Here is a 12754-nt window from a genome sequence, read left to right on the forward strand (position 1 = left end):
GGGGGGCGGAAGGTGCATACAGAGGGTACCGTAATGTAGTGTGTAGCGCAGGGGATCACCTTTACTACAGTAGCAATCTCAATAGGGCTTATTTTCGGGGGAGGGCTTATGTTAGAGGAATCTTACACAGTAAGGGGAGGGCTTATTTTCGGGATAGGTCTTATCGGGGAAACACGGTATTGTGGGACGTCAATTACCTCTTTCAGATCTAAATAAATCTAAAAAAAAAAAGAAATAAAGGATCTGAATAGAATCTAGAGAAGTTAGATATTATAGAACTTTGGAAAATATTGAAAGGAGTATATTGCTAGCTGTGCGTGGCACATTTAAAAAAATTGACCTACATGTTAGGATTAGAAAAATCTCACAAAAAATGTAGAAAAGCAGAAATATTAAATGCATCTTTTGCCAACCATAATGCAATGAAATTATATATTTCAGTAAATTTAAAAGATTAAAATTAATTAGAAGCTGTATAACTTAATCATAAAGAATGAGCCAAAGAACAAATCGTAGAAATAATTATTAATTTCATTGAAAATAATGACAATAGTGTGACAGTATGCCAAAATATTTGGAGGGCAGCCAAATCAGTAATTAAGGGAAAATTGATATCTCTAATTACTTTCATCAGTAAAAGGGCATATCAAGAAATTGAACATGCAACTAAAACAAACTAGGAAATCAACAATTGAAAACCCCCTCAATTCAACACCAAAATAGAAATCCTGAAAATTAAAGGAAAGGGTAACAAAATTGAAGGCAAAAAAAATTGAATTAATAAAAGTGATTTTACAAGCCCCAACAAAATAGATATCATTAGCTAAAAACTTTTAAAAAGAAAAACAAATTACTAGTATCAAAAAAGGTATATTCACAACTGATGAAGAAGTAAATGAAAATCATTAGGGTCTGTTTTGTCCAATTAAGTGCCAGTAAAATTCACTATCTAAATGGAAATGAATGAATATTTACAAATATATAAATTGCCCAGATTAACAGAACAGGAAATGGAATACTTAAATAACTCTATTAGAAAAAGAAATTGAATAAACCATAAATGAACTCTCAAGGGAAAAAAAAACAACAACCCAGTACTAGATGAATTTGAAAGCAAATTCTGTTAAACATCTAAAAAACAAAATTGTTCTGGGGCAACTAGATGGTTCAGTGAATAGAGCAACAGGCCTGGAGTCAGGAGGACCTGAGTTTAAATCCAGCCTCAGACACTTAACACTTACTAGCAGTGTGAACTTGGGCGAGTCACTTAACCCCAATTGCCCTGCCCTCCCCCCCCCAAGAAAAAGAACAACTTATTTTAATACTACATACATTGTTTGAAAAAAATAAAAAGGGGTTCTAACAAGTTCCTTCTTTGAAACAAATATGGTCTTGATACCAAAACCAAAAAGTCAGAACAGAGGAAACTATACAGCACTGTCCTTAATGAATATTGATGGGAAATTTTTAAGTAAAATATTAGCAAAGAGACCACAGCTACATATAACAAAGATTATATACTGTGGCCATTCTGGATTTTATATCAAGAATACAGGACTGGTTCAATATTAGGAAAGCTATTAACATAATTTATCATATTTATAACAAAGACAACAGAAATCAGATTATATCAATAGAAACAGGAAAAGTTTTTGAGAAGATATATACTACATTCTTGTTAAAAACACAAGTAAAGGGGGTGGCTAGGTGGCACAGTGAATAGAGCACTGGCCCTGGAGTCAGGAGGACCTGAGTTCAAATCCAGCCCCAGACACTTAACACTTACTAGCAGTGTGACCTTGGACAAATCACTTAACCCCAATTTCCCTGCCTTCCCACCCTCTAAAAAGAAAAAGAAAAAAAAAAAACCCAAACACAAGTAAGCATAGGAATTAATGGAGATTTCCTTAATATGATAAGTAGTATCTCTCTAAAACTAAGAGCTAGTGTTGTTTGTAATGGGACGAACTAGAGTCCTTTCTAATGAGAGCAGTGGTAAAGCAGGGATGTTCATTATTTCCATTAGTAACTATTCAATATTGTGCTTGAAATGCTAGCTATAGCAGTAACACAAGAAAAACAATGAAGGAATAGGCTTAGGCAAAGAGGAAACCAAATGATTACTTTTGGCAGTTTATATGATGGTACTCTAGAAAGTTAGCTAAAAAACTTAATTAAAACAATAGCTTCAGCAAAGTTGCAGGATGTAAAACCAACCCAAATCATCAGTATTTCTGCATATTATCAACAAAATCTAGCAGGAAGAGAGAGAAAGAGAAATCCTATTTAAAATTATTACAAATAATATTTGCATTTGTATAAATTTCTTAGGAGTCTGCTGAGACATACAAAAATTATATAGATAATTGCAAACTCTTGATACAAATTCAGATCCACATAATTAGAGAAATATTTATTGTTTGTGAGTTGGCTGAACCAATAAAATGGCAATAATATCTAAATTAATTTACTTATTCAGTGCTGGACCAAATGATTACTTTATATAGCTAGAAAAAAATTATACAGTTCATCTGAAAGAACAAAAGGTGAAAAATATCAAGGGAATTAACAAAAAAAAAGTGGGATGGGAAGAGAACCTAGCAGTACCATTATCTCAAACTGTATTGCAAAGCAATAATCATCAAAACAGTTTGGGGTTAATCAGTAGAACAGATTAGGTATGAAACATTTTCTTCACTTATACATGACAGAAGCAAATAAATACATTAACTTAGTGTTAAAGCTAAAGATGCCAGCTATTGGGGCAAGAACTCACTATTTGACACATTGTTGGGAATACTGGAAAGTAGTCTTTCAGAAACTAGGTATAGACCAACATCTCATGTCATATATCAGGATAAGCTTCAAAGGGATACATGATTTAGACATAAAATATGACATAATAAGCAAATTAGAGGAATATAAAAGAAAATGTCGTTTGTTGTTTTTTTGTTGTTGTTTTGTGTTTGACTCTTCATGACCCCATTTCAGGTTTTCTTGGCACAGATACTAGAGTGGTTTTTTCCATTTCCTTCTCCAGCTCATTTTATAGGTGAGGAAACTGAGACAAAGAGGGTAAAATAGACTTGTCCAGGGTTGCACATCTAATAAATGTCTGAGGCCAGATTTGAACACAGGAACATGACTGGCCTGGCACTCCATCCACTGTACCACTTAGCAGCCTACAGAAGAAAATGCCTGTCAGATATGTGGGTAGGAGAAGAATTCATGACAAAAGAAGAGATAGGTTCATAGGACATTAAAATGGACAGATTACATTACATATAATTTAAAAGTTTATGCAAAAAAACCCCAAATTCATCTAAAATTAGAAGAGAAGAAAACTAGGAAAAATCTTTGTAGCACACTTCTCTGATAAAGATCTCACTTTTAAGATACATAGGGAACAATCAAATTTACAAGAAAAAAGCTATTCCTCAATTAATAAATGATCAAATGATATCAGTAGTTTTCAGCAGAAGAAATACATGCTATCAATAACCATATGAAAAATGCTCTAAGTTACTAATAATTAGAGTAATGCACATTGTAATACTCAGATTGGCTAAGATAACATAAAAAGAAAAAATGATAAATACTGGAGGGGTAGTGGGCAAACAGGTACACTAATGCACTATTGGTAGAGCTGTGAACTAGTCCAACCATTCTGGAAAGCATTTTAAAAGTATGCCCAAAAAGCTATTAAATTGTGCTATTGGCCCAGCAATGATGCTACTAAGTCCATACCACAAAGGACTCATATGTACAAAAGTATTTATAGCACCTTTTTATTTAGTAGCAAAGAATTAGAAACTGAGGAGATAAAGGGATGCTCATCAATTGGGAAATGGGTGAACAAGTTTCATATGATGTATGAGTGTGATGGAATACTATTGTGTTCTAAGAAATGAAGAGAATTATTTCAGAGAAACCTGGGAAGACTTACGTGAACTGAGGCAAAGTAAAATGAATAGAACTAGAACAATTTATACAATAAGAACAATATTGTAAAGATAAACAACTTTGAAAGACTTAGGAACTCTAATTAACACACTGACCTACCACAATTCTAGAGGACTCAAGAAAAAGCAGACTACCCACCTTCAGACAGAGACTCATTTTAGATTGAGGCTTATGTTTTTATTTTTGTTTTCTTGGATATAGTAGAATGCAGAAATTTCTTTTACTGTCCTATACTTGTTTGTAATGGGTGTTGTCTTTCTTGCTTTCTTAATGGGTCAGGGGAGATAGGAGGGAAAGAATTTGGAGTTGACAATTAAATGAATTAAACTGATATTCTGCAGCAGAAGCATGATAAGTAGAAATCAATTTGGCCCTCACTAGCTAACGACTTTGTTTCTGCTAATCTTGTGTGGCCTCGAGACTTGTATCTTTGGGGTACTACATCAGAACTGCATCCCTTAGTTGACCTCACTGCCTCTAAAATGAGTAACCCATACAACCTTGTTCAAGGCTGTTTTTTCCTGCCAAGACATGTCTGTCAGACATGAACATCATTACCTTTGTCACATCATAATATTCCCTGCGTCTCTGGGCATATCGAAGGCCCCAAAGTACATTTCAACCATCTCCATATATCTTACAGCAGAGCCAAACGTCTTGCACATGGTTGTCCCACAAATGATAGTTGATGACTAATTGGCTGGATTTCTAACAGACAAGTTCTATCCTATAACCCCGAAATATAAACTCTGTTTAACAGTCAGTTAACTCTATGGATCCCCCAAAAAGATAGAATTAAGTTTGTCCCCTTGTATTGTTTATCCATAAATATGACTAAAGCCCTACTTTGATGCCTGCTCAAGTACTGGCAATTCTTACTAAGCTGGACAGGCTTTGAATATAGGTCTGGTGACCGTCAATCTGTCATCAGAGAAGCAGCCTAGCTATCGGCAAAAAAGTTGGCTTAGTGCCTTTTATTTTTGTTTTTGGTCACAGCAATTTATGAAACTTTCTGCTATGACCTAAAGGAGATTGCAACAGCCCCTGAGTTATTTAAGTGAGTGTTCATCTGGATATAAAAGTATATCAAAATTATATATGAATTATTATTGAGCTGCTAGTATAAGATCATGGGATCTTGAGTAGGGAGGGACCTTCGGCATCATCTAATCTAATCCCTTCATTCCTAAATAAAGAAATTGACCCAGAGAGGTAAAACAGCCTCCTCAAATAACCATATAACAATAGTAATAGTAATAATAATAATTGACATTTATAGAGCACTCTTAAGATTTACAAAGTATTTTGCATATATTATTTCATTTGATTTTCATGACAATCTTGTGAAATTAAGTATCATTATAATCCCTGTTTTATAGATGAGGAAACTGAGGCAGAGAACAATTAAATTAAAGTTTCCCAGGGCTGTATAGTAAGTGTCTAAGGAAGGATTCTAATCTAATCCACGTCTTCCTCACTCTTTTTGGTATAGTATGCCATACTGCTTCTTAGAATCCTCCATTCTAAATTCATGTCCTGTTAATAAATTCTTGCCAGTCTTCATTGGTAGAGGGAGATTCCTACTAGCTAACAATGAAATCACAGATCTAGTCCTTAATATTCTATCACTAATAATTTTTTCTGAAAATTGACTTATATTTTAATAATAACAATTTTCATTCTTAAACATATTCTTTATATGTGACTTCATGATGTGTGTACATACATGTATATATATACACATACATATGTATGTACACTGTGTATTTAAAACAAATGACAAATTTATTTTTTTCCTAGATATCGCTCTAGAACTAACCCTATATGATGCTCTTCATTCTTGCACATCCCTCACTTAGTGTTTAGTGAATTTATTAGCTAATTTGAACTTATTGAAATATTGCTTTGTGATATTGTTCATTTTGATTTTAAGAATATGTTTCCATTTTCTCAGCAATAAATGTACCTTGAAAGCAGGAATTGTCCTCTACCTCTTTTGGCGTATCCACTAAAGCATATAGTAGCAATCATCATAATTCGTATTTATAATTCAAGTTCATATACTATATATGTTTGAGGTTTACAGTACAATTTCTTGACAGCTCTGCAGGGTTTTTCCCAGTTTACAAATGAAGAAACTGAGGCTTAGAGAGCTTCAATGAAACTGTTCATGGTCATGCAACAGAGTCAACAAGGGTTTAAATTCTAAAGTCGGGTTTCATAAATCCATGTGCACTATTCTTTTCATTCCATTACACTGCCTTTCTACATTACAGATACTGGAGACTTAGTAAATGTTGATTGACTGATGTAACTAATATGAAGTGTAACTCAAAGAATCGTATCAGAGAATTTAAGTTAAATTTAATTTAGCACAGTAAGCTATATTCAGAGCACTGTACTTGACCTTGGAGATGCAAATATAAAAACAATATATCCTTCGTTCTCAAGGAGCTTCCCTTCTACTGAGGAAAATGTACAAATAAGGAGAGTACAAAGAAAATTAAGGAAGGCGACCACTAACGAATGGGGAGTGGGGTGGGACCAAGGCTTCACGGAGGAGATGGTGTCTGAGCTGAGATTGGATGCAACAGAAGCATTTTGAGAGGTGGAGATGACAAGAGAGTTAATTACAAACATGGAAGAGAACTTGTACAAATGGGTGGAGGCAGGAGATGGATAATGGAGTATTGAGATTGGGGAGGAGCTATTGATCTGGTTTAGGCGAACTATAGGTTACACAAATTCAGGGAGTTGTGAAGGAGATGAAGGGCCAGGCTGAAGGGTTTATATTTTATCCTAGAGTCAGCAAGAGGCACCAGTAAAGATTTTAGACCTATCTTGTAAAGGTTATATTGGCAACTATGTGGAGAGTGGGTTGAGGAGAAGAAAGACTGTAAACAATAATCCAGACCAAAGGTGTTAAATGCTTTAACTAGGGTGTTGTGTGCATAAAAAGGAAAGAAGAGGGTAGGTCTGAGATGGTGTGTAGGTAGGCCTGATGAGATTTAGCAAATGATTGTATCAAGACGGTGAGGAAACAGGAAGAGTTAGAAGTGAATGACTCTAGGATGACCCCCCCCCCCCCCAGAGTCTGAATGGATCATGTGGTACCTGCCCATGATGGAAATAGAGAAGTTGGGAAAGGGGATGGGGAGACAGTTTAGGAAGAAAGATAATGAGTTCTGTCTATGACTGCTGGTGTCAGGGAGGATGGTGCTGCTCTCAACTGAGAGATTGATTCAAAATGAGAAATTTAGGCTGGTTTCAAGGAAGATACAATGAGTTCTTTTTCAGGCGTGTTGAGATTGAGGTGCCAATAAAGCACGTAAAAGAGGTCCAGCTGTTAGCTGATGATGAAGGATTATGGTTTTGGAGAAAATGAGGACTATATTTGTAGAATTGGAAGTCATCTACATATAGATCCTACTTAAACCCATGGGAATAGATGAAATCACCGAGGAAGAGTGTGTAGAGGGAAAAGATCATGCAGAAAACCAGTATGATCCCCTGCTTCTGTATCATACACCATTTGTACAACTCTTTTAGGAAAAGCTGTCCTTTGCTACCTTATTTGTGAATTTTAAAAATGCATTTTCCAAAGACTCTCATGAACTAGGTGCTTGCCAGTAGGCAGCATTCTAGGGATTTATTTTCATTACTCCATACTTGTGTCTGTGCAGTGCTTCTCTTTCTTCTTCCCTCTCCCTCCTTAGAGAGAGAGAGACAGAGAGAGAGAGAGAGAGAGAGAGAGTGTGTGTGTGTGTGTGTGTGTGTGTGTGTGTGTGTGTGTACACAGGCACTCCTATAGAGATAGGTGTAACCTTTCTAACTGCTACTGACATTTTCTTTCATAGAGATCCCTGATCTCATGGAACAAACTTCCTTTTTTTTTTCTTTTCTTTTTTTCCTTTCCCTCCCCCAGCTGATAATAGGACTAAAAAGAAAGTGGCCCATCGGGAAAGGAAGCAAGATTTCTCTGCCTTCAAGCAGACAGACAGTGAGATGAAGGTTAAAATATCACCACAGCTGCTCCTGGCAATGCACCGTTTCCTAGCAACAGGCAAGTGCTGCTTATCATGGTTTGGAATCACTTGTTTCTCACCAGCCAGGACAGGGTGGGCTGTGGGGGGCACTGGGAAATGGGGTGACAAATAATGCCACTTTTGTGTTTTGTTTTGTTTTGTTTTTCTTTTTAAACTCTCTCCTCTCCTGTGTTCAGTGTCGGCATGAACCCTCTGAGACATTTACCAGGGGTGGACCAGTAACTTTAAATTGGTCTGAAAGGTAAGGATGAACGTTAGTGCTGCCACCCTGCATGTACAGTTCATCAGGTTAACTGCTCGCAAATAAACCCCACGGTAGAGCCTGCTTTTGTGGAGTAGGGAACCAAGTCATGAGACCTGGACAACATCCGGGTCCATTTGATTTAGGAAGTTGACCGACTCACCTTTATTCAGCTTGCCTGGAAAGAGCTGTGGATGCCAGTGGTAAGGTAACACAGACAACCTTACCAATTTGTAAAGCAGATAGATTTTCAAAATAAAATCTTTGACTCGACTAATTTTAATGAAAACAAGAATATCAAGTCTTTTACATGGATTTCTTGATAGCCTCTTCAAAATAAATTGGTAAATTGAATCTATTTCCATTAGTCATGCTACCCAATCACCAATATAGCCGGCACTGACTGATGCAGAGGTCAAGGTTGAATACGCCCAAAAGACCGTTCCCATGCTCCCTCAGTGGCCCCTTAGGGGAAGGGTGAGCTTTGTCTATCTAGCAAGAGGATTGGGAGGAAATCTGGAACTGCCCAGCGACTCCTTCGAAGACTACATCTACGCCGCCCCTGTCAGTAGCACACAGTGTGCTGGAAAAATATTTTGAAAAGAAGAAAAATGGGATTCACAATTTTTGTGTTTGAAATTTCCACACATATTCTTTTGGTTTAAGAAAAGAACAAACATCAAGATTAATTCATTATTGTTCTTCAGTTTTGAAATTCTGATACTATTGTTCTCTGCCATCTAGGAACCATTATTCAAAACTAAAGCAAATAAAGTTGTTCATTATCTGGCTTTTAGGTTGTTCTTTAGGCCTGGGCAGATGCAGCCTTGAGAAGTTAGTAATTGGTATTCTTGACATTTATAATGAAACTACATTTTCCTCAAGTGTAAAATAACAACTGTGATTTTAAAAAATCATAAGTTGAATGCATATTTGACTGTGATTATGTCCTCTTCTTTGTGAACATCTGAACCTTTACACTTACTTTTATTTCTAGTAATGTCATTCAAAGAAGGAAGAATTGTGAAAATGAGATTCTGACAGCATCTTGTGCTTATGTGGATGTGTGAGAGAGTGAGGGAGAGAGAAAGGTGAAGAGATGTGGGAAGGAAGGAAAAGGGGAGAGAGAAGAGGAAAAAAAGAGGAGAAAGAAGAGAGTGGAAGAGAGAAGAGAAGGAGAGGACAGGGAAAGAGGGGACAGGTGAGGGAGAAAGGGAAGTGGAAGCAGAGAGACACACAGAGAGAAACAGAGACTAATCCTATATTTTTAGGTACCTCTTGCCCTTGGACTTGACCTTTGCTCTTCTGGGTCATTGTCAGATGAGCTGTGTTACGGTTCAAGAAAGGCATGCTAGGGCTCAGGGAGTCTGTTAATGGTTGTTCATCTTTTTCTCTAACTGGGAAGTCAGGTGCTCTTTGTGAAAGTGAAAATTATAAAATCACCCTGAATGAATCAGGGTGATTAAAAAGGAGTGAAAAAGAAACAAAAGAGAATTCAGTTTTTTCTGATTCTCCTAGGACCTAGGTGATGGAGTCCCTAGTGGATCAACAAGCAGAAGTTTCATTAATATATTAATGCTTCATTTGGCATCCATGATCTCTTTTTACTCACTTTAGTGTTAATTTATACTATTTCTTTCCATCTATTCAAAATGTAATATCAAGTTGTGTTTATATCTGTAGAAGTAGAAGCATTTAGCCCGTCCCAGATGTCAGAGAAGATCCTTCTAAGGCTGCTAAAGCATCCCAATGTCATCCAGGAGCTGAAATACGATGAGAAGAACAAGAAAGCCCCAGAATACTACCTCTACCAGCGAAACAAACCTGTAGACTACTTCGTTCTCATTCTGCAGGTCAGAAGAATTATTTAATAGTAATTTCTCTTTTGGCACTCTTCTTTCCTTCCATCTGATCAGGCTTTTTAAACAATTTTACCCTAGATGGACAAGACCCAAGGTTCCCACGTCCTGCTTCATAAGATCTTAGCTATGGGAAGCTCTAAGTGGTGCCCCTGTTTTCATTTCTGTGTTCCCGTCTGCACATAGCCCTAGTAAAAAGCAATGTCAGTTATCACTTTTACATCTTTGACTGGAAAACTCTTAGTAAGTATAGAAAGTACTGAGTCAAATAGAGAATATTTAGTGTGGTTGAACTTGTTGAAGAGTTTCAGGAGGTGACCTCAACTGATCCAAACCCATAGTTTGGCAGAATGACAGAAAGGTTAATTGGTATGCATTTCTTAGTAACTTTTGCCCAAATACTAGGAATTTGGTTTTCCTGGGTTCCAAAGAGATCCTTTCCCCTTTTTTCTTATCTCTACCATTCATTTGCTATTTCAGATTTTTCCTTGGTGATTCCTAGATACTGACCAACCCTTCACTTTGAAGATACAGTGAGATTATGGTAGTCTCATGTGACATGACCTGCTCTAGTAGGGGGAAAGTGGATCCACCTGGGCCCATGTTTGATGAGATGGTGTTCTAGTGTACAGAGCGACCTGGTGGGAGAAGAGACACTGAGCCCAGAGTAGCTCTTGAGTGAATGTTTTGGATAAATTACCCTTTGTAATCGCCTTGTTTACCCAATTGATTTGGACTATTTCTGCAACATTTCAAAGATTTTCCAAGGGTTTCTGTGCAGCTTCATTGTCTGAATGCAGTTTTCTGATTTCTGGCCATGGTGTGTTGCTTTCTAGAACAGAGATGGAGAAAGTAGAGTGAGGAATGGGCATTAAATTCAGCGACCAGAATCATCTTTCATAAGTAGAGATGGTTTCTTTGAAAGTAACTCTTAGATGAGCTTTTTCTTCTGGTTAGGAAAATTAGAAAGAATTCCACCCATGTGTGATCCTCTGAACAAGCAAGGAATGAACTATCCTAAAAATGCTATGCATTAAAGCGTTACCTGTGATTTTCATAAAGCTTTTCTATGATGCTTCAGTTGGACTGGTCTCTTCAGCCAGTAATTTGATAGCTACTCTAGCCACAGGTCTGGTTCACCCTTGAAGACTAAATGTTTTTTTCATTTGGAGATAGAGAAGTTTCAAACTCTGACAACCTTTGAGAATTCTGTTATGTTTACTTACAAAGCAAACATTAATTTTTCAGGTAGGGTAATGGGTGCCACTGTAAAAGAGAGAGAAAATATGAATGATGGTGAAAGCCATTTACTATTTTTTAAAAGGCCTTTAGCTTTGGGAATCTCTGTAGTAATTGTAAATGGTGTAGCTGTTCATTGCTTTTCTCTCCTGTCCATATAATTAGGATTTCATTTTCATCAGTGCTGTTTTATTGCCTAATTTAATATATCAAACTGTATCTGTGTCCTGAGCATAGTCCATATTGACATTGTTTTATTCATTTTTTTGAGGGGGTAGTCTGGATTTGTCATTTTACTTTTTATTTTTTTAATTAAATTTTATTTTTTATTCTAACTTAAAAATCAAAAAAGGACCTTTTCTGTATATGCATTAGGATGCAGAAAGAGAATTGTGTATGAAACTGTGAACCTGCATGCCATACAACTTGCTTTTAATAAAAAGTATATCATAATTCTACACATTACTTTCAAAATTATCTTGTTTGTGCTTCCTTCTGTTCCTTTCTGTAAATTTAAAAAATATTTTGGGGGGGAGAGGGTGGAGCCAAGATGGCAGCATAGAAGCAGAAAAACTCCGTGAGCTCCCCCTATAACCACCTCAAATAGCTATAAAATATTACTCTAAACAAATGTTAGAGCTACAAAACCCACAAAGTGAAAGAGAGAAACAAATCTCCTGCTGAAGGAAGCCCGGCAGACCTACAGGAAGGCTCCATCGCAGCACGCTGGGAGCCAAGCCCAGCCCCGTATGAGCCCACAGTTTAGTCCCAGGGCAGCCCCAACCAGCAGGGGCTTGAGCAGACTTTGGGAGAATGGATCACCAGCAGCTGTGGCAGTTTCCAGAATTATCAACCTGTAAATGCCAAAGACAAAGTAAAAGGTCAATGTGGAACTCTATTGGAACTGGCAGGGTCGGAGCATAGTCAGGCCCCTTCCCCCAGGGTGAGAAGTGGCTGAGGCACTACAGCCATGCAGCAGCCTCCACATGGCTGCCTCAGAGCTCCTGGCCTACAGATCCTAGGGGGACCAAGTGACCATTTAGAGGGTAATCTCTCTGCTTTAACCTGCTTGGATCTGGATAGCTGTCTTGGGTGGAGGTCCTGGGGTATGTGGCCAGTGGACCAGAGCTTGTGGGGGATGTAGATAGGGCAGCCAACTAATAGCTTCAGCATCTGAGAAAACCCCAGCGATTTTGGACAAAGTTCTCCTCTCTGGAAGTTCTACTGTGCCAAAAAAAAAAGCTGAAAAGTCAAGTAATTGAGTGGCAACATGAGCAAGCAAAGGAAGCAAAGCAAGTACAGCATTCCAACTTTGAATTCCTTTTTTGGGGACAAAAAGGATCAAAGCATGGAACAGGAGGAAGACAGAAAAGTCATAACTCCTGCACCAAAAGCTTCCAAGAAAA

General features: G+C 37.3%; 1 protein-coding gene across 1 annotated transcript in view; it reads left to right on the forward strand.

The window, feature by feature from the left end:
• Window positions 1-12754, forward strand: part of CNNM2 (cyclin and CBS domain divalent metal cation transport mediator 2) — a 185111-nt gene that overhangs the window by 138639 nt on the left and 33718 nt on the right. Inside the window, exons 3-4 of the mRNA XM_069098874.1 lie at window positions 7889-8026; window positions 9934-10103. Coding sequence (XP_068954975.1) covers window positions 7889-8026; window positions 9934-10103 — 308 coding nt within the window. The remainder of the gene's footprint in view (window positions 1-7888; window positions 8027-9933; window positions 10104-12754) is intronic.

The sequence above is a fragment of the Petaurus breviceps genome, unplaced genomic scaffold (assembly GCF_028583685.1).
Source record: "Petaurus breviceps papuanus isolate PSGF00001 unplaced genomic scaffold, PetGlider_PUasm1.0 37, whole genome shotgun sequence".
Lineage (NCBI taxonomy): Eukaryota > Metazoa > Chordata > Mammalia > Diprotodontia > Petauridae > Petaurus > Petaurus breviceps.